This window comes from Schistocerca nitens, chromosome 9, assembly GCF_023898315.1.
Source record: "Schistocerca nitens isolate TAMUIC-IGC-003100 chromosome 9, iqSchNite1.1, whole genome shotgun sequence".
Classification (NCBI taxonomy): domain Eukaryota; kingdom Metazoa; phylum Arthropoda; class Insecta; order Orthoptera; family Acrididae; genus Schistocerca; species Schistocerca nitens.
Window position 1 is genome coordinate 144189875 of NC_064622.1, and position 23184 is coordinate 144213058.

At 40.7% G+C, this 23184-nt stretch overlaps 1 protein-coding gene across 2 annotated transcripts in view; it reads right to left on the minus strand.

Annotated features, from left to right (window-relative positions):
- LOC126203610 (protein MMS22-like) overlaps positions 1-23184 on the minus strand; it is a 140950-nt gene that overhangs the window by 30472 nt on the left and 87294 nt on the right. For both annotated transcript variants that reach the window (XM_049937976.1, XM_049937977.1), the window contains 2 exons: positions 22635-22799; positions 13451-13743 (listed from right to left, as the gene is read on the minus strand). In XM_049937976.1, coding sequence (XP_049793933.1) covers positions 13451-13743; positions 22635-22799 — 458 coding nt within the window. The remainder of the gene's footprint in view (positions 1-13450; positions 13744-22634; positions 22800-23184) is intronic.

Sequence of the window (23184 nt, forward strand, 5' to 3'; positions counted from 1 at the left end):
TTATGAAAAGCGGAGTTGCTACTCACCATATAGCTAAAATGCTGTCACAGATAGGCACCACAAGAAGACTGTCACAAACAAAGCTTTCAACCATTAAGGCTTTCGTCAACAATAGACGTCACACACACACACACACACACACACACACACACACACACAACTGTAGTCCCAGGCAACTGAAACCACACTGTGAGCAGCAGCACCAGTGCACGATGGGAGTGGCGACTCGGTGGGGGGAAGGAGGAGACTGGGGCAGGGAAGGGGAGAGGAGAGATAGTATGGTGGGGGTGGCAGACAGTGAAGAAGTGCAGGTCAGATGGAGGGCAGGTGACAGGTGGGGACAAGAGGGGGGGGGCAGCAGGTAGGTAGTACAAAAGGAGAGAAGTAAAAAGGCAGACGTGGTGGGGGAATGACTGCTGTGTAATGCTGGAATGGGAACAGGTAAGAGGCTGGAAAGGTGAGGACAGTGACTAACGAAGGTTGAGACCAGGAGTGTTATGAGAACATTCCCATAACCCTCCTGGTCTCAACCTTCATTAGTCACTGTCCTCACCCATGCAAACCCTTGTTTCCATTCCAGCACTACAGAGCCATCATTCCACCATCACATCTGTCTGTTTACTTCTGTCCTTTTCTGCTACTTACCTGCACCCCCCCCCCCCCCGCCTTCCATCTAACCTGCAGCACTTCACTATCTGCCACCCTCACCATGCTACCCCTCCCCCTCAGCCTTGCTCCCCCCCCCACCCCAGTTGCCACTCCCATCATGCACTGGTGCTGCTGCTCACAGTGAAGTTTCAGTTGCCTGAGACTGCAGTAGTGTGTGTGTGTGTGTGTGTGTGTGTGTGTGTGTGTGTGTGTGTGGGCGTGTGCACGCCTCCCTCTCTCTCTCTCTCTCTCATCTATTGTTGACGAAGGCCTTAATGGTCGAAAGCTTTATTTCTGACAGCCTTTTTGTTGTGCCCATCTGCAACTCAGCATCTCCGCTATATGGTGAGTAGCAACTTTCCTTTTCATAATACTGATATACCTACATTGATGTCATTGTTGTCCAATGGGTTTATGACTCTCCAGCTGCATCTCATAAAATTTTACAACCAGTTGATCGGCATTCATTTACCTAAAACATTCACACAATAAGAGCCCGAGTACAAATATTACACCTTGAAGATTGTTGACTTTAGCAAAGTCCTTCACTGTTTTGCTCTGAATCAGGCTTTTTCTAGTCTTACCATTCATTTAGCTGATAAAAGTTTTTTTCTCATCTTCCATTCTGTATTGTGCATTTACAAGTCAAATTGGAGTATAATAAGGGTGATAAATGGTTTATTAGCACTTCATGAGTAGTCTCTTGTTCCAAGCAATTTCTTTGACCCATTATATTAGGTTGGTGCATAAGTCTGCAGCATCTTTTTTTAATGTTAGTATTCTAGTTGCTATGGGTTTATTTATCGCTTGTCTTTTTCTGTTTGTAGTTCATCATTGCTATTTGAGTTTACATATTGTAATTTTGTCATCTAGATATAGCGAGTGCAGCTGTGGACAGTAGAAAATTGAGTGCAAAGTGGAGAAATCTGAACGTTTCTGACATATTCTTCTGTTTAAGTTCAATAGAGTGGTGCAGCCCCAGAAGCAGGTAGGAACATTTTCGCCTTGCATGGGGGTAATGCCACTGGACGGAGCACAGCTTTCATATTAAGGAGGATCATTCTGATATTAGAGACTCTCCACATTTAGGAAGACTTTTGGGGTTTCATGAACGTCATTTAAATGCATTGAACCACAATGATCCATGCCAGTGTACTTGAGGACTGGAAAATGTGAACTGTGTTCATTCCATCATCGTGCAAATTTTGCATGAGGTTCAAAAATTAGGAGTATGGGTACCACATGCTTCAAGCCAAAAACACAAAATTCAGCATGTGGCCATATGTGCATCTCTGCTTGCTTGTCTTCAATTGGCACATGAACAACACTGATCATTCCTATCCTGTATTGTTACTGGTGATGAGAAATGGTTTCTTTGTGTTAACATAAGGAAAAGAAAAGAATGGTTGAGCACAAACAAAGCAGCAACTCCCCATACAAAGATGTGCTTGCAACCACAAAAGATAATGTTATGCATCTGGTGGAACAGTGACAGTGTGGTGTACTACAAATTGCTTCCTTGAGCTGTAACTATCACTGCTGACATTTATTGTCAACAACTGAGATGTCTTGCAGACACAATCCAAGAACAATGACCAGGAAGACTGCATCAAGTGATGCTACTCCATGATAATGCCTACCCGCATTGTCATTCTGCATCCACCTTATTCATCTGATCTTGTGCTCTCAGATTTTCACCTTTCCTCTCTCTGCCGAACACTCTTCAAGGAACTTCCTTTCTGGATGAAAATGCGCTCCAGATATGGCTTGACAAATTCTTTGCCTCAAAACCAAGTGATTTCTAAAGTCCCAGAATCGAAACATTGCCCCAGCACTGGCAGGCTGTTGTAAATATTGATGGAGAATATACTATTGATGGCTGAAGTCTGTGTTATGTATATCTGTTGTGCTCATTAAACTCGTGTAAAAACATTATGAACTTGTGCACAACCTAATATAACCTTCATTCAGAACAGCTTCTGTTTGTGATTTCCTTAAATAACATTTGAATGACTGTTGATGTCTTGCTACAGTGTCTCAGTTTTCTCTACAGTGTTGTGACTTACTGCAATCTTTCATAGTTCAGCATAAACTTCAGTCCAAATGCTCGGACATAAATACTGCAACATCACAAGGTGGTTTTCTGCACTCTACTAATATTTCTGACTCTTAATTAATAGGACAGAAAAATCGCTCAACAGGAGGCAAAGATTTGTGCCCTTAAAGCTGAATTAGAAAATGTGAATTTGGTATTATGTAGGCTAAGGGAGGAAAAATAGATGGTGCATGCTGGAAAAAGGTAGCAGGCAAAGGGTGGGAAAGGGAAACTGTTGAAAAAACTTTAGAAATTCTGTTAGTAAATCAGTTTGGCTTGCTGTCTGAAGTTGTGGAGGAAGGGTCTCATCCAGGTGCAGCTGAATGTAGGTTGAAGCAGAATATTAGCTTAAAGAAAAAAGACCAGTCGGGATCAAATCAAAATAGGAAAAGAATTCTGCTTCTAGGTAGTCATGGGAGTGGTGTAAGCCAGCAGTTTCAGGAAAAATTAGGTGAAGGGTATCAGGTCACAAGTTCTGTGAAACCATGTGCTAGCCTTACCAAGGTGACAGAAAACTTAGGTCAGCTATGCAGGAATTTTGAGAAGGAAGCTCAGGTAATTATAGTTGGGGGAGGAGGAAACAGCCCAGCTACGAATCCAAGATATACAGTGTGATTACAATTAAACTTTCAAACCGCTGCAGAAGTAACACTACTGGTCAGAATGATGTCAAATTGCAACAGAATATTATCGGAGAAGGGGCAAAACGTGTGGCAGAACAATAATAAATAGTTACAAAATATAGCAATAGATGGCACTGTAAGCATCATAATTTAATAGTGGTCGGCTACAAATGACAAATGAAACATACAACAGTGCCTAAGGTGTACATTTGACGTTAAACAAACTGTACTACTCAGTGTGCATCGGTGTTCAGGTGCGATACTCCCATCCACCACAGCAAGGTCATATTATATCGAATGGGAAAAATTGGTTTTTAATTGTCCCGAGGCCAAAAACCGCATAAAGAGCATCACTCAAAATCAAATCAGATTATTAATTTCTGTGCGACTGGCGCCGCAACAAGTTGAAATCGAGAAACAGTGTGTTCCACAACAGATCGAAGTGTTTCCATGGTTACATTCGGAATATATTGCGCAATGCGTGCCTTCAATGCAGCTAAGTTTGCAATCGGAACATTGAACACAACATCTTTCAGATAGCCCTATAGCCAGAAGTCACACAAATTAAGATCAGGTGATCGGGATGACCAGGCTGTAGGGAAATGCCGGCTGATTGTTCTAGCATCTCTGAAATGGCACTTCAGCAGCTACTTAATTGGATTTGCAACACTTGGAGGTGCGCCCTATTGCACAAAAATGATCACATTTACATTTCCGAAATGGCACTTCAGCAGCTACTTAACTGGATTTGCAATGCGGAGAGGTGGGCCACCTTGCATAAAAATGATACTATCCACATATCCACACTGTCGGAGAGCTGGAATGACGTGGTTGCAGAAAAGACACTCATAGCGCCGCTTACCAGTGATGGTACAGGTGACAGAACTGGAAGTATGTGTCTCTTTGAAAAAATGTGGCCCTATGATAATGATGGATGGTGCCCTAAACCCACATCACACAGTGAACTTTTCAGGATGAAGTGTTACTGGTTGACTTGCATGTGGATTTTCTGTTGCCCATATTCGACAATCTGTGTATTGATATATTCTGTCAGATGGAAGTGGGATTTGACATTGACGTTGACGTCCGGGCTTCAACAGGGGCACCCCGACCCCTGGGTAGGTGGAGTCCTAGTAGGCTACCCCTACTTTGCCTCCACGTCTTCTGTAAAGTCATGTGGTGTATTCTTCTTTTTTCTTCCTGTCAGCTCGTTGCCCTTCTCAGGTATTCTTCTCCTCAATGTTTGCTGCTTTTCAGACAGCTACGAGGGCCCATGACAGGCCTACTTCACTGCTCCCAGTGCGGATGGCGTAGGGAGTGCCTTACTGCGATGGCTCACAGGCGGCCACCAGTGTGGTGGACAGCACTGCCTCAGCAACTCAACAGCGTGTCGGCCAGGTGCGCGACCTTGTCAATCACCGCAAAGAGTGTGGAGACAGCTGCCGCCGCTCTCCTTCATGCACTGTGGGTGCATTGCCTTGGCTGGGTGCAGCTGGTTTGCGAGTGGCAGCTGATGTGTTGCCACTCCTGCCGCCTTCCAGTGATGTGGCCTCTTCTTTGTGCATTTTTCCCCGGAGGGGATCGACACGCTAGTTTTCAGGAGTGCCCTCATGGGCACATTTTCCAGTGCGGGTGTGTCTTCGTCTGTTGCCTCTTCAGTGGGGACAGTGGTGGCAGCATCGGCTGCCAGCATCATCCTTACAGTTGCCGGCCACCTTATCAGCTTCGCGCCTGGGTGCGGCCAAGGGAGGGAGCAGTTGGCAGTCTTCTGCGCCTCCTGCCCGTGTTGGCGAGCAACTGCAGCTTTAATGACTTCACAGTCACAGTAACTCGCCACGTGTTGCCCACCACAGTTTGCACACTTTGGTGCGTGCATCCTTGGTAGCAGACGAAGTCTGCTTGCACGGGTGCCAGCGAACTTCACCCATGCCTTGGGGGGAGAGCAGTAGCGAGCCGCGTGGCCCATTCCCTGGCAGCGAAAGTACTGTACTAAGCCCCTCTTCTGCTTGAGGTTTTCGATAGTGACCATGGTACTGGGCACCCGTTTCAGCTGATAGAGCCGCCTGTTCTCCAGTGCCAGCGACTCATTGTGCGTGATTTGGGACTTGACTCACGTCACATTGCGCACGCTAAAATCAAGCTGCACCCGTTCTTTCCTCAGTAGGGAAAGCCCTTGACGACGAGCTTCAGTAACCTCTCAAGGACGGTGGCGTGCATGTACCAGTGGAAGCCCTGGTTCGCCACCTTCATGAAGTCGTCGGTGTTACAGACTTGCATCTGCATGAGGTTCCCTGCCGCAGCTCGCAATGTGAAGTCTGCAGTCGTCCACTGCTTCACAAGCTGCAGGAAACCTTTGTAGTCTTCGGCCACCTAGAAGACTATGGGTGGCGACCATCGCCGAGATCTTCTTCTTCTTCTTCTCCTCCTCCTCCTCCTTCCGAGTGGCCAGCTTGGGCAGCGGTCGTGGGTACCGTTTGCTTGGTTGTTGGCTGCTCTGTCATCTCCTCGTCTACAAGTGCGCCGTAGCGGTTTGCAGTCGATGTGGGCAGCGGGGAAGGCGTCGTCCTGGGTCTGGCCACCCGCAGACATGTGACAGTAGTCCAGGTTGCGCCTGCCATGCTGTCACCTGGTATGGCACGTCTTCTGCCACCCTTGGTTGAGACAGCAAGCTGCCGCTTCTTCTTGGATGCCTTTTTGGCGCATTTGGTGCCAAGGAGAATGGCCATTTGTGCCGCTCGCCATCTGGGCGCTGCAACACGCTGACCATCATCCTTTGTGTCCTCTCGTCGGCCAGGAGTGTGTCATGCACAATGATGTCATCTTCACCAGAATTGTCATCTAAGTTGAGGACCATGGATGGTGGCCGAGTCATTCTAGGCGGCGGGTCAGACAGGGCCACTGGGGAGGCAAGCTCCTCCGAACGGCGGTCTGCCACACCAACATCTCCAATCGTCATAAGTGGGGGGCCGGATGGGCCGTCGACCAGGCAGGCTTGGCCGAACAGCAATTCGCCACACCCATCGCTCTACTCGCCGCTCCTCAGAACTCCGGGCATGCCCATGACATTTCTGCTCACTGGTGGAGCGACCACTCAATGAGCTTTGTCTGTCCACAAAATCTTCCACTGCCAATCATTGTCCACTTCTATGCATACAAGAAATTCTAAAGCAAAGGTCTCTCTTTCTGCCAGGTCAACAGGAAGCAACTCGTGAAAATGGGTAATTTTGAATGGATAGCAATGTGCTCACAGGTATGTCCGATGTTCGGGCAATTCTCCGTGCACTAAACATTTGCACACGACCACTTGTCTCCTCCTGCATTGCTGTGGCTACTGTTTGCACAGACGTCGACTCAATTCATTTCCTCCCTCTACCAGGTTTCACACCAAAAGAACCAGTCTTTTTGAATTTCCGAATCATTTTCTCCAGATCCACTAAAGTCATTGGACCAATGCCTTTTTTCAAACACTTCAGTGTCTAAAACTTCTGCGGAGCTATGTGTGCACAGTCATCATTCTTGTAATACAGTTTTACAAGCACAACATGATCCTGCATTGAGACAGTCACAGTGAACGTTGCAGATGCGAAAGGAGGAAAAGTCGTGTACCCGACTTGTTTATATCAACTTCAATGGGTCGTGTGCATAACACATGTTTTCATTTACGTATTCTGACACATACAGCACCATCTACTGACCAATTTTCACACTATTTTTTTTCTTCTGTCATACATTTTCCCTCTTCTCTAATAATATTCTGTTGCAATTTGACGTCATTCTGACCAGTGGTGTTATTTCTACAGTGTTTGAAAGTTTAAAGTTAAATTATAATTACCCTGTAGTATTAGGAGTGACCTGGACAAAATACGAGCAGAAACTGAGCACACTAATGTGGGGTTTGTGGAGGTCTTTCAGTGCCACGATTGACCCTGGTTAAACACTGCTGTAAGGCATGTTAACAATGAGCTGAACAGGATGCTCTAGACACCAACAAAATCTCACATGCGTGTTGTTCCAGTTGACACTATTTTTAGGTGGAGATACACTACACATGGCCTGCACCTAAACAGGAAGCGGAAAGATAAGTTAGCTTCTCTATTAGCAGATACTGTAAGGGGGTCCACAGTCACACAAGGGAGGATCCCTGTGGTTGATGGGAACAGGCAGACAGGTGTTTTAGGTTAAAGCCAAAATCCAGACAGTCAATAACCAAAAAAAATAGAATAAAAGAAGATTCCTGTACAGTAAATAGGGACAAAGATAAGGGTAGTACCAATTTACTTCTTCAAAATATCAGAGGAATAAAAAACAAAACAGATGAGCTGTTAGTGTGTTTAGATGATTTCCAAAATAAGAATGAAATTGACAAACTTTGTCTGTATGAAAACCATGTAACTGTGGGGATGGAAAGTGTCAGTATAAATGGGTATAATTTAGCATCTTACACTTGCAGATCTAGCATGGATTAAGGAGGAGTTGCCATTTACACAAAACAAGGGTATAAGTACAAAACTGTAGAAGTAAGCAAATTTTGTGCCGATCAGCACTTTTGAAGTTAGTGCATGTGAACTACAGCTAAAGTTTGACTCCTTATCAAGCTGTCTGTCAGACAAAAAGAAGAAGTTATTAATTTGTGGTGATTTCAATGTAAACTTTCTAAGCAATTCTTATAGGAAAAGTGAGCTAGAAGTGTTATTAATGACATAAAACTTAGAAACAGTGATCAATTTCCCTACACGTACAGCTCAAGACAGTAGCACTCTAATAGATAATGTATTTTTGCAGCAAGAGGATGTAAAATTGTCACCTACTTTCCCTGTGATATATGGATTATCAGACCATGATGTACAATGATTAACTTACAAAACTTAGCAGCGTGTAGTTCCGAAACCATTAAGTAAAAGTGTAAGGCTGGTCAATCCGGTATCTGTATAGCATTTCAGAGAAAGTTTAAAAAATGTTAATTGGGGAGATGTATATATTGAGTCAAATGCCAAACAGTTTTCAAAGAAACAGAAAGGAAAAGAAAATTTTACGAGGCAGCAAGAATTAGTAAAGACCCATAAGTAATTTTACACTATAAAAATTAGTGTAACATACTGAGAAAAGTTGTCAGAAAATCAAAAAATATGTATACTAGAGATGAAATTAACAATTCGGACAATAAAATCAAATCAGTATGGAATGTTGTTAGAAGAGAGATAGGAAAAGTAACCACTGGGGTAGGTAGTATCACTATTAAAGAGAATGAGACCATCTTAACCAATAGTACACAAGTAGCTAATGTATTTAACAATCATTTTTTAAGTGTTGGTGAAAAAACTGGAGACAACAGTTCAAAAGAAAAAGCCAAGCAGTACATGGAAGAGTCAGTTTTGAGAAGTCCTAGTCAGATTAATTTTCATGTAACAACCTCTTGTGAAATACGAAAAATCATTAAATCTTTGAAAAATAAATGTTCTGTTGGAGCAGATGACATCTTTAACGAGATATTAAAACAATGTGGAGCAGTTACATCTGATGTTCTGAGTCACATCTCCAATGCATCACTAACTCAAGGTATTTTACCAGACAGGTTAAAATATGCCATTGTCAAGCCTCTCTAAAAAAAAAGGGGACACCACAGATGTCAATAATTACCGCCCAGTATCCTTGCTCAAAGCATTTTTTAAAATTGTTGAGAAAGTAATGTACTCAAGAGTGGCTAGCCACTTAGCAGTAATGAGATACTTAGTAAATGACAGTTTGGATTTCAAAAGTGCTTTTCCACTGAGACAGCAATATACAATTTTACTGCCCACGCAATAGAGTCTTTAAATAATAAAATGTCACCAATAGGAATTTTCTGTGACAAAAGTATTTGATTGTGTAAACCATGGCATTATGTTACAGAAATTACAATTGCATGATATAAGTGGAACAGAATATGAGTGGTTTAGGTCATACCTACAGAACAGAAAGCAAACAGTTTCTTTGTATGGATTAAGTGATTTAAGGAAGTTTCCCATTTCATCTAACTGGGCTGAAATTGCATTAGGTGTTCCACAGGGTTCGATTATGGGTCCCCTTCTGTTCTTGATATATGTGAAAGAGATCCATTATAAATCTGAAACAAGAAGGTAAACTGACACTGTTTGCTGATGATACAAGCATCATTATTGATCCAGTAAAAGAAACTAATAGAAATTGATACAAATAATGTTTTTGGAAAAGTTATTGGTCTTTTTTTGCAAATGGGCTTGCTCTGGGCTTTGGAGAAACAAAAGAAAAGAAAAGAAAGAAAAAGAAACCACACACAGTACATCCAGTTTTCTACTCCCTTCAATAAATAGAACACATCAAAAGAATTCAGTAGCCAGGATAGAGCATACTAAGTTTTTGGATGTACATATAGATGAGAATCTTAATTGTAAAATTTTGGGTCTCCTAAAGCAACTAGTTTCAGCAACTTTTGCAAACCAGAATAATTGCTGATTTTGAGAATATAGAAATTAGCAAGCTAACATACTTTACATACTTTCACTCTCTGATGTCACATGGAATAATATTTTGGGGTAACTGAACATTTAGGCAAAACTTATTCACTGCTCAAAAGAAAGTGGTAAAAATAATTGTGTGGCTCATCGTCACACATCTTCTAGGCATCACTTTAAAAGGTTAGGAATTCTTGAAACAGCCTCACAGTACATTTACTCGATAATGAAATTTGTCCTCAACAACACGGACCAGTTTAAAAACAAGTAACAGTCATGATTATAATGTCAGAAGAAAGAGAAAGACTTGCACTATCCTCCACTTAAACTATCTTTGGCACAGAAAGGGGTAAAATATGCTGCAGGATATTGTTTTTTGATAAATTACCAGATGAAATAAAATGTCTGACAGATAGCAGTAACAGTTTTAAAAATAAACTGAAATCATATCTCCTTGACAACTCCTTCTATACCATAGATGAATTCTTGAATAGGAATAAATAAATGTATAGGTATAATATATTCATTCATGTATGCGTTTCTTATGCACTTCACACATTCCACATTGTAAAGGTTACTGTGGATTGACCAATGGAACATGTAACTAACTAACTAAGAAAAGTGTAATATGTGGTTTACACCACTCATAGCATACGTGGTGAAGGATATCAGGGCAAGAAGGTATAGCAGCTGCTGAAGAGGAAATACTTTTAACTGTTCTTTCTAAAAGAGAATACCGAACAAAAACTTTAGCATCATATTTAAATGCACAGTGCAAACTATGTGTGCTGTCCACTATAAACCTTTTGACTGGCTTTGAAACTGAAAGGCTCCTATGAAATCAAATGGCAATATGATATTGCATTTGGTAAACAGTGAAAAAATATGTCCTTTAATGAGCAACTGCATGATTAGTAATGTTTCAAAATCTGTTCTGAATTATTTATTGATTTTTTTCTTTTTATTCCATATTTTCTCACAATACTACTGCTACAGAATATCATTCATTATGACAGATATTCTCTTTAACATGTCTGCCATTTCAACAGCAGTGATCACTGGTGCGGCGCAGCTACTTTCCTTTTACTTCATATAAAATCTGCAATAATGCTTACCTATGTTACACCACCACAGCTGTTTTATTAAAAGTGTCATAATTGTAGTGCAGCCACATCCGAACACAGCCCAGTTTTGAAGCATTCTGCACATCCACCTACACTGACTGTCAGCAGTCAATGAAATTTAGTTTCCCTCATGACATCTTGCCACGAGTTGTGCTGAACAGTGGTAACTGTTCTCCAAAATATGAAGTGGGCATCTATACCTATTTAAATAGTCTAAAAACCACCCTACAATGCATGGTGTTGGGAACATCATACCAATATTATTAACTTTCTTTCCTACTCCTTTTGCGTATTGAGCAAAGGGGGAATGGCTCTTTCGGTACCTCTGCATGTGCACTAACCTCTATTAGCTTCTTCTCGTGATCCTCTATGAGAGAGATACGTTAGTGTCAACATAATAGTCACAAAGTCATCTTTGAATAAAGATTCTCCAAATTTATTCAACAGCATTTTACAAGAACTACGAGGGTCATTCCATAAGCGATGCCCGACATTTTTTATAAAAAGCCATTAATATAAATAGACAAACGTTCTTGTTAGTGCTTCAAATTTGATGTTATCACCATGCGCTGGCGAAGTTTCGAACTGTTCTGGCAGATGGCAGAGACATCGTACAGTGTCAAAATGGCATCTACATACGACTCACGTTACAAGCAGTGTGCTGTTATTGAATTCTTGAGTGCAGAAAAAGAAACCGTGGTGAACATCCATAAACATCTGTATGCAGTATATGGCAATACTGCAGTTGATAGGAGTACAGTTGGGCGAAGGGTAAAGAAAGTTACAGCCTCAGTAAATGCAGAAACAGAGCTCCATTATCAGCCATGCTTAGGACAGCCTGTCACAGGCACTGCTCCAGGCATGCTGAACCATGCAGATGCCATTATTTGAGCCGACCGGCACATCACAACTTGACAATTGGCTCTACAGTTGTCAGTCAACATTTGAAGTGCGCCTGCAATGATCGAGACTCTCGGATATTGAAAGAGGTACTCACGACGGGTTCAACAAATGCTCACAGCAGATCACAAGATTCAAAGAAAGGCCACTTCATCTGAATTGTTGGAGCTTTTTGAGACTGACAAAGAGGCCTCTCTGTCGCGGTCATTATGGAGGACGAAAGCTGAGTGCACCACTTTGCGCCAAAAACAAAAAGTCAGTCCATGGTGTGGCATCATCCTCATTCACCACTAAAGAAGAAATTCAAGACAACTCCTCTGGCAGGAAAGTCATGGTGACAGTTTTCGGGGATTGTGATGACATCATTCTTGTAGATGTGATGCCAAGAGCGTCAACCATCAGTTCAGAGGCATACGTGAAGACTTTGAATAAACTGAAGAACTGTTTCCGATGTGTTCGATTACAAAAGAATCCAGGAGAAATCTTGCTCCAACACGTTAATGCAAGTCCACCCACAAGTCTGAAAGCACGGAACACATCGCCAAATTGGGTTGGACATCCCTGCCTCATCCACCCTACAGTCCAGACCTGGCACCCTCAGACTTCCATCTTTTTGGGCCGCTTAAAGAATCTCTACGGGGAACATGCATTGAAGGTGACGGTAGTGTCAGTCATGCAGTGAAAACATGGCTATGCCTACAGGACAAGAGCTTTTACCAGCAGGGAATACATGCTCTTTCACAAACTGGTGTACGGCCATAGAATGTGATAGAGTCTATATAGAAAAATACGGCATGGACAAGACACGTTGATGTATATTGTCACCAAATTCTGACACTTACTGGGGCATTACATATTGAATGACCCTCGTACATCGTCTTTCTTCCAAGGATTTCGACTTAAGTTCCATAGTACTTCCCTCTGAATTTGTTCAACATCTGTTGTCATGCCTACGTGATAAAGACTTCAAACACCGCAACGAGATTGTAAAATTGATCTCACTGGACTACTGTATGCAATTTCCTTTGCAGATATACCGCCCTTTCCCAGAACTCTTCGACTAAAAATCTTTCATTTGCCTTCCCTAGCAGTGATTTAAGTTGATTGGCCAGTTTCATAACACTTCTTGGTGACGTAACTTTCTTTGTTGTTGTCCACAGCAACATTTTGCAATATTTTTGAACATGGAAAGTGTCTGCTCCCTTTCTGTCACTATATGTAAGCCAACTCCATCCCATCCACACTTTTGAATCTATCTACACCTCCTCCCCACTCCTCTCTCTGTCTCTGCACACGCCATCTTTCAACATGATTTCAAATATATCGCTACTCTCTCAGTTAAAATTCACAGGATATTGAACACAATGACATTTTTATATCTTATGATTCAAAATTATCTGAGTGACCCACAGTCCATAATTACCCAGTGCTGCAAATTTTTGTGGTGTTTAACAATTATTAACAATTGTTTCACTGCATATGCAATATGTTTCTGACATCTTGCTATGCTACAAAACCATGCAATAAAGTACTGTGTTCATGCAACAAATAAGTAACGGCCATCACATTTACCAGTATAACAATGAATACCTTTCCAAGTGTGAGAAGGGCTAATGCTGCAGCCAGATCTGCAGCTTGCATGGGTGGCTCTGCAACCGATCCAGATGAAGTAGCCTTAGGCTGTTGCTGAAAATATGTTTTAACAGATGGCCAAGCATGTTCCCACAATGCATAAGCAAGCTGTGGCACGGTTTCATCCCAACAGTGGCTGCCAAGGGCACGGCTGTCGCTCTCCACTCTTGTGGCAATAGACAACAGAGTATCAAGTAGGCGGCACATGTCAGATGACTGGCAGTAGCTAAGGTACACCTGTATCCAGCCACCTATATAACATCAACATATGGTACTTACATCAGTCACATATCAATGTGTAAGAATGATACAAATATAGTTACTTCTTTAAAATAAAATTATCATGAGTGAATATTTAATGTGTCAACATATATGTATTGCTTTATTCCAAGAGGTACTAAATCGAAAAAATGAGTCCCCCTCCATGAAAAAATTCGACCACCCCGAATTTTACTGTTGGCACTACATATACTGGCAGATGACGTTCACCGGGCATTCCACACACCCACACCCTGCCATCGAATCATCACAATGTGTACTGTGATTTGTCACTCCACACAACATTTTTCCACTGTTCAATCGTCCAATGTTTATGCTCCTTACACCAAGCGAGGCATTGTTTGGCATTTACCGGTGTGATTTGTGGCTTATGAGCAGCCATTCAACCATGAAATCCAAGTTTTCTCACCTTCCACCCAACTGTCATAGTACTTGCAGTGGGTTCTGATGCAGTTTGGAATTCCTGTGTGATGTTCTGGATAGATGTCTGCATATTACACATTACGACCCTCTTCACCTGTCGGCAGTCTCCGTCAGTCAACAGACGAGGTTGGCCTGCACATTTTTGTGCTGTATGTGTCCCTTCATGTTTCCACTTCACTATCACAACAGTAACACTGGACCTAAGGATGTTTAGGAATGTGGAAATCTCATGTACAGATGTATGACAAGTGACACCCAATTACTTGACCACGTTAGAAGTCCGTGACTTCCGTGGAGCACCCCATTCTGCTCTCTCACGATGTCTAATGACTACTGAGGTCGCCTTTTGGGGGTGTCTGGATACTTTTGATCCCATAGAGTAAATATTTTCTTGCAAAAAGTACCAAATCTCTTATACACAGGTCGTCAAATCCAGCATTTTACTCCAAAACATGCCAAATCCCTTTGAACTTTCATAGCAAGAAGCACCAAATACTCTTGCACTGATCTGACCGAGTATTGTGACATCACAAACACTGTGAGCCAATATAAAGTGTTTGTGTGATCATGTATTTACTGTCTAAATAAGTAATGGCTGCCTGCAATTTGTTAGTGTGTTATTTCACGAAATGTTCTTGTGTTTTCTGTTGTGTTTGTTTACTGTGAACAATTAATGAATTCTGATATGTCAAATGAATTTGCTGATTTGAGAGAATTTACAGAAAATCCAAGGAAACGTAAAACATCTGTAAATATGTGGAAGCAGAATGTTTTGAAACTTGAAAAACATAATGCTGCTGCAAGTGGAAAACCTCCAATCACATGTAAACATAATCGTAACTTTCAAGAGCATTATGCATATCAGAAGATGTCATGATACATGAAAATAACAGATACTGGTACAATACAGATGCTGTGAATCGGACAAACTTTTTAATGGGGTATATTGGTGTGAACTATCCTAAAAGATGAAGGCCTAATATAGGTAAGAAAGAATGTTCAAGCACCAAATAAAACTATAAGCTACAGCATACAAATTTCTCTTCAGGGAAATGCCTCTGTTTGTAGAGCTATATCCCTAAGTATTTTTAATGTTGGGAGAAGGAAGGTTGAGCATGCAACTGATAAGAAAATGAATTGTGAGGCTGCGGTTTCTGAAATAAGAGGTAGTGCAAGGCTTGGTGATGGTATATAGAAACTGAAGGCTGAAATTATAGCTCACATAACAAGGTTTAAATGCAGAGGACAGTACTGGGGGAGAAAAAAGACATCATTAAGAAAATATTTGCTCCAGAATTAACCATACATATGTGGAATTTATTTTATGAGAAGACAGCAGCTGGCAATAAAACTTCAACAAATCAATAAAGTGAGCACCAAATTAACTATCTAGTAGATACAGTATGATAAATTGACAGTACACATTTAGATTCAGATTATGTGTAAAATATATGTTATGATTACAGCGTACTAAAAGGCAATTTCTAATTACATTTTTTTCTTTCAGATTTTTGTCACCAATTTCTGGGGTTTGGCAACATAAAACAGGACACTTGCAATGTTTCACTAGCATTCAAAGTTTGTTTTAAAGCTACTACTGATTAGAATATCAAGAAACAGCTGTAGTGGAAAGGCTTGTGTATAAACTAAAAGCAAATTCTTTTTATCCAGAACCTTAATAAACGCCCAGATGGCAGTTTAACAGTGAACTTTGATTTGATGCAGAATCAGCCTTTATCAAAGACAAATTAACAGAGCATATTATTCACATTAATTATGGTACATGTGTTAGGAATAATCATTCATGAGGAAAGAAAATTACTTCACCAAACATGACACATTTTTATAGGTGGCTAAAGAGCGAAGATGGCAGGGGATCCAAAGGAAATTAGTTCATGTCTATGGCATTTTTTTGAGTTAGTCTTAAAACCATACAGTGATGCAAATAATATTAAATGTATTCAATTCTTTAGTGATAACTGTGCAGTTCAAAACAAAACTTAACGTATTTTATTTCTGGTCTGTGTGACTGCATGACAATGCGGATTTCACGTTGACTGGTTTTTCCCTGTACATGGTGATTCATACATGTCTGCAGATAGGTCTTTTGGCATTACAGGAAAGAAACTACAAAAAACTTGAAACTCTAATGCTCCCAGAGGTATGACAGTGTATTTGAGACAGTAGTAATACTTGACTACCTAAATTTTTGATTTTTCCTGGGTCAGTTGGTAAGAACCCATTCAAATATTAGGAAAAAGAAGAAGAAGAAAGACACACACACACACACACACACACACACACACACACACACACACAGAGAGAGAGAGAGAGAGAGAGAGAGAGAGAGAGAGAGAGAGAGAGAGAGAGAAGAAAAAAACTTCAAAATTTGTGAAGCTAGATGTCATGCATGAGCATTGGTTGGTCTGCATGGTGTATATGCAATGATACCAGTGAGCAAACACAAAATGATCAGAAGTGGGGTAAGGTATGATTGTATTTTGCCTCAAGTAAAAGACTTGTAGAATAGTAGTCCTTCACAACAGGCAAAGAAACATGATATGGTACACACATTTTCTGCAGTGGGCTACAAACTGAACCAAATACCTTTCGACAAAAATCTGGCAGAGGATAATGGTGTATGAGTAGATAATGAGGATGGAGACAATGATAAAATAGATGTTCATTATGACTGTTGTTTTGAACCAAATATCGATAATACTAAGAAAAATTATTTCCTATTTGTGTAATCATTATTAACATAGTATCTCTTAACAACTCAGGCAAAATAATTCTGTAACACAGTTGGAATCGGCCAAGTCATACAAATACCTGGGTGTAACAATATTATGTGAAGGTAAGTTGCTAATCACCATATAACGGAGATGCTGAGTCGCAGATAGGCACAACAAAAAGATTTTCACACTTAAAGCTTTCGGCCAATGGCCATTGTCAACAACAGACACAAATACCAACCCATCTACCCCCCCCCCCCCCCACACACACACACAAACGCAACTCACACAAGACTGCAGTCTAAGGCAACTGAAAGCACACTGCGAGCAGCAGCACCAGTGCATGATGTGAGTGGCGATTGGGTAGGGGAAAGGAGGAGGCTGGGGCAGGGAGGGGGAGGGATAGTATGGTGGGGATGGGACAACGAAGTGCGGCAAGTTGGGCGGTGGGTAGGGGAGAGGTGGGAAGGGGGGTATGGCAGACAATGAAGTGCTGCAAGTTTGGTGGCAGTCAGGGGAGAGGTGAGAAGGGGAGGGGGGGGGGGGGGAGTAATGGAAAAGGAGAGAAATAAATAAAAAATAAAATAAATAAAAAAAGACTGTGTTTGGTGGTGGAATGGCGGTTGTGTAGTGCTGGAATGGGAGCAGGGAAGGGGCTGGATGGGTGAGGACAGCGACTAATGAAGGTCGAGGCCAGGAGGGTTATGGGAACGCAGGATGTATTGCAGGGAACGTTCCCACCTGCACAATTCAGAAAAGCTGGTGTTGGTGGGAAGGAACTATATGGCACAGGCTGTGAAGCAGTCATTGAAATGAAGGATATCATGTTTGGCAGAGTGTTCAGCAACAGGGTGGTCCACTTGTTTCCTGGTCACAGTTTGTCGGTGGCCATTGGACAAGACAGCTTTTGTTGGTTGTTATGCCTACATAGAATGCAGCACAGTGGTTGCAACTTAGCTTGTAGACCACATGACTGGTTTCACAGGTAGCCCTGCCTTTGATGAGATAGGTGATGTTAGTGACCGAATAGTTGGTGGTGGGAAGATGTATGGGACAGGTCTTGTATATACGTCTATACAGGGGTATGAGCCATGAGGTAAGGAATTGGGAGCAGGGATTGTGTTAGGATGGATGAGTTCGGTGGACGGCCGAAATCCACTGAGGGAGGGGTGGGAAGGATAGTGAGCAGGGCATTTCTCATTTCAGGGCTTGGTGAGAGGTAATCGAAACTCCGCCAGAGAATGTAGTTTGGTCTCGATTCTCATAAGAAGGGAGGATTTCAAAATTGCATTATTGTAAGATCATATGTACAAAGTCGACTTCCTAATCCAATGGAGATAAAATGAATTTGATGTGTAAAAATTAACAGTCATCAAATTACAATGTGAAGAAACCTTTGATTTCAGAAGCTAGTTTGTTCTTATCCTCTTTCGTCTATACACAGTCACTCTTACATGGTAATCTGACTTTTTTACCTTCATTTGAAATAAGACTATATAATAAATTCATACAAAAGCAAGAATTATAGAAATGCTTGAATTTTTATGGGTAATTAACATTAAGGCTATTAGAGAGAGAGAGAGAGAGAGAGAGAGAGAGAGAGAGAGAGAGAGAGAGACCAGCTTTATAGGATGGAAGGGGAAAATCTGCTGTGGTTTTGTCAATGAAACCATCTGCCATTCACCGAAGTTACTTAAAATAAAATCTGAATGTAACAGACACATACTGGCTTCAGCAAGACTGCAAAAACTGGCGTAATTTTCATTATTTAGTTCTTCAGAAAACAATAAACAGGTTTTTTGGTGATGTAACCTTGGTTGAAGCTATAAGATTACAGTTAAAAGTAATACTTGATGAATTACTATTAATTTTTTTATTAATTAGCAAACTGTAACGACAGAAAAAAATCATTCAATAAAACGTGGACATGTGTTCTAGGGTTTGGAAACTAATGGTGTTCTTTACTAATTTGACACACCTGAACCCCCAGTTTTCACTGCACAACTATGACTCTCCTAACCTACTGAAAGCTATTTACTACTGGTTGTGAAATCCAGGTTATGTAGTGTTGTTTACATAAACGTGGCAACATTTCTTGTTTTTAGGATGGTCGAGTAGAAGAACAAATTTCTAAGCTAATTTTCTGTTACTGCTGCAGAAATCAACAGCTGCGTGACGGTAACAGCTAGGAGAAGGTACTTATGAGCATTGTTGTGAGTGGTGTTATTTCATCGAAGCCATGTTCAAAATGTTGGAGAGGCATTGTGTGAATAGCCCAGATAAATTTTTTTGCGTATGTGGAACTTATATGATAAGCAGAAGACATTGACAAATAAGAGAGAGTGTGTGCAAATCGTGTTTTGCTTATTTTGGTACGATGATCGGAGATCATTTCATACAAGCATGGAGCAATTAAGGAAGTGATGTGTAGATAAAATGAAGTTATGAACTTTAAATTCCCACAGAATGATGTAAAAAAAAATATATATATATAAAAAGAATCACATCAATGATCGTTACTTCTGTATAAAATTAATGGAGTAAAAAAAATAGGAGGGAGGGGGAGAGAGAGAGAGAGAGAGAGAGAGAGAGAGAGAGAGAGAGAGAGAGAGGAAGAAGAAGGAATATCTTGTATCTGAACTTAAATTCGTCGATTTAACCTTGGTCCAGAATTGCTGATCCCCTCTTCACCAAAATCAGTCTATGCATTTGAATTCTCTGAACTGGAGGTGACTCACGAAAGCAGTGACTCTGACTATTCCGAGCATGGTACTGATAGTAACCCAAAACCTCTTACTCAAACAGGACCTAACAATTTTGTGAAAGACTTGAGACCCTCAAAAGACGCAGTACAATTTCTGAGATCATGGCCCAGTGAAAATAATTTACCTGTATATGGTACATCTCATTCAGTGTGCAGAAATCATGCTAAAGATTTTGTATAAACGAGACTGTTTTGTCACAAATGGTCACTTTTAGAACACGACAGAAGATAATTCATGGAGTACAAATATCAAATGCCTATTAGACCTACTACAAGCAGAAAGCTTTATGTTTAGAAATAGTTTCACATTGCATTCTTACATACGCATCAGTTTCTCAAGCACGAGATTGAAAAGTAGTATTACGAAATTTTTATATAAATTTGGAATCATCTTTTCTTCCACAATTTTTATGATGTCCCCGCTTCTTCTCCTTCCTAGTTCTAACAAACAATCTTGTCATCACCAATTCTGTAGCTATTCCTGCCATTGTCAAAATTTGTTCGCCGATTAACTTCACTAACCCTGCCAGAATCACAGGTTTAGTTATCCTGCAATTATTCTCCAGTTAGGCGTTGTTACCTGTTTGTACAAAATGTTCTCCACATTACTTCCAGAATAGAACATAAAAGGCTTCTAGCCGGGGACTATACAACTGGTCCTTACTAGTGTAGCGATCTGGCCAAAAATTTTCTGTCAAAATTTCATTTTCTTGGATACACCGAGAAGATAATATGTAATCTTTCTCACCTTTTCAATTCTGGTAGTCTGAATCTATGAATTTCACTAGTAATTATAACAATGCTGATCATTCATAAACCCAATCAACCACATAATCAGACAGCGATTGGCATTCATTCATTCGGGTTTACTCTGCTCAGCTTGTATAGCCCCATCCCCTTTTGTCTGCAGAAAGTTTATCTCTAGATGTGACAAGGATTCTCCTGACAGAGACATCACATACACTATGGTGGTGGTGGTTGTTAGTGTTTAACGTCCCATCGACAACGAGGTCATTAGAGACGGAGCGCAAGCTCGGGTTAGGGAAGGATTGGGAAGGAAATCGGCCGTGCCCTTTGAAAGGAACCATCCCGGCATTTGCCTGAAACGATTTAGGGAAATCACGGAAAACCTAAATCAGGATGGCTGGAGACGGGATTGAACCGTCGTCCTCCTGAATGCACGCATTCAAAACTCAACTTATGATTCATTCAGAAATCAACTTAAAATGTGTTAAAAAATGTTCAAAAAAACAACACGGATGCATTTCAAAATAATATGAATAATCGATAGACCAACGTGCGCTGGATGCTAGGCGCTTTGGGAAACAAGCATCTAGCTGCTTGCTGCGACTACTTGCACACCCAACAGCCACATTCCTGTAGCCAGAAGCGGGAGAATCTACTACTCAAATGCAACTCAAATGCGCATGTGCATGAGCCCGCTCATAACTGCCAAAACGAATCCAATGTAAACAGTTGTGACTTCACGCTCATCAGAGGCAATTTGTTGATAAGAAGCATTGCATAGTCTTCCTAAAGCCTTTGACACATTTTTCTGTTGGCAGATGCTTGTATGAGCACTGTGTGTCATTGTTGTATATGGCACATTTCCTTTGCAATTTAAGTTATTTTCATTTTTTCTCTCGTTTATGTTTTAGTGTTGAAGTATTATTCTGCAGTAGCTGGATACAGTAATATCCTTTGTTAGAGTATTGGTTCTTATCAGTCAAAATTACAAAAATTTAACAGAAAACTAAAGCAATGAAAAATTCCCTGAATTCTAAAACATTTCCGGGTTTTTCCTGGTTTTCTCCCGGATGAAAAAATTCACAGAACTCCCAGTTGTACCGGGTCGTATACAACCTGAGTCAGATCCCAAATCTATTACCTGCAAAGCTGGAAGAAGAGATATTTGTTGGACCAGATATGTGTAAGTTGATGTCTGATGAACACTTTAAAATCACAATGATGGAAACAGAACAATAAGATCAGAGAAGTTTAAAAAAAAATCCTTAACAAATCCAGTGTATCGTTTCCCTGCCCAGACTAAAGAAACTGATTACAAGAAAATAGTGGAAGATATGTTGCAGCCATTTAAATAGTCAGAATCCAAGGTCTCTCCAAAACTACATTTTTTAATGTCACACCAAGACAATTTTCAGCACAATCTGGCTACCGCATCAGAGGAAAATGCTGAATGGTTCCATTAGGAACTTCAATGTCTGCAACATCATTATCCAGGTTTTTGGGGAATAAACATGATGTGTGACTACTTCTGGTCTACCACACATGAAGGAGAAGTGATACACCAAAGGAAGGACATCAAGCACTAAGTCACAGGAAAATGTAAATGGAAATAATACCTCCACCTGGTAAGTGTCCAAATCACTGTATTTGCTTTTTTTAATTTATATGTCTCTCACATTAGTTTTTAATCATTTTATTGTTCTGCTTCAACTACCTTCCTGTAACTGTTTTCTGATCTCATAGGGTACAGAGTTTGATGATGATGTGGCATAAAAATCTGACATTTTGTAGAGAAATAGGTTTCAGATTCGTGATCAACACAATCGATTTAGTCAAAAATTCATATTTTCATGCAAATTACAGAGAAAAAGGAAAATTTTTTCAGCCTGTGTAATTTCTGTATGCAAAGAATTCAGGAAAAATCAATAACATTACACAAAATTTAGACAAACAAATGGAACATAAACACCAATAAATGAAGCAATGACTTTGTCAGCAGCAATGAAGGGAAGTAGGGATCGAATAATCAATATGAATTATTTCTGCCACTGACCAAGCTCAATGTTAATTTATTGTCACGTATTTGCATTTTAATTGTTCTGGTACTTCCTAATTGAAATTTGAACTTCTTTGAGGTTGCATATTACATATATTTAATCAACCACTACTTTAGAAAACAATGTAGCAACATTACCTAATAGTTTCTCCTGTGATAGTTCCAAGTTTGCACTTGCATTAATAATATCTTGTAGTCCTTCAACAAATGTTCTCATAAGGAGTACAGAATCAGTACTTTTTGATTTGCATACTGTTGAAACATCACTCATGAGAGGAACTGCAATGCTTCCAACATCTTCTCCTGCAAAATAAACAAAATTTTTAGCTTATTCTGGCATATATAAACAAAGATGACGTGACATACCAAACGAAAGTGCTGGCAGGTCGACAGACACACAAACAAACACAAACATACATACAAAATTCAAGCTTTCGCAACAAACGGTTGCTTCATCAGGAAAGAGGGAAGGAGAGGGAAAGACTAAAGAATGTGGGTTTTAAGGGGGAGGGTAAGGAGTCATTCCAATCCTGGGAGCGGAAAGACTTACCTTAGGGGGAAAAAAGGACAGGTATACACACACATATCCATCCGCACATACACAGACACAAGCAGACATTTGTAAAGGCAAAGAGTTTGGGTAGAGATGTCAGTCGAGGCGGAAGTACAGAGGCAAAGATGTTGTTGA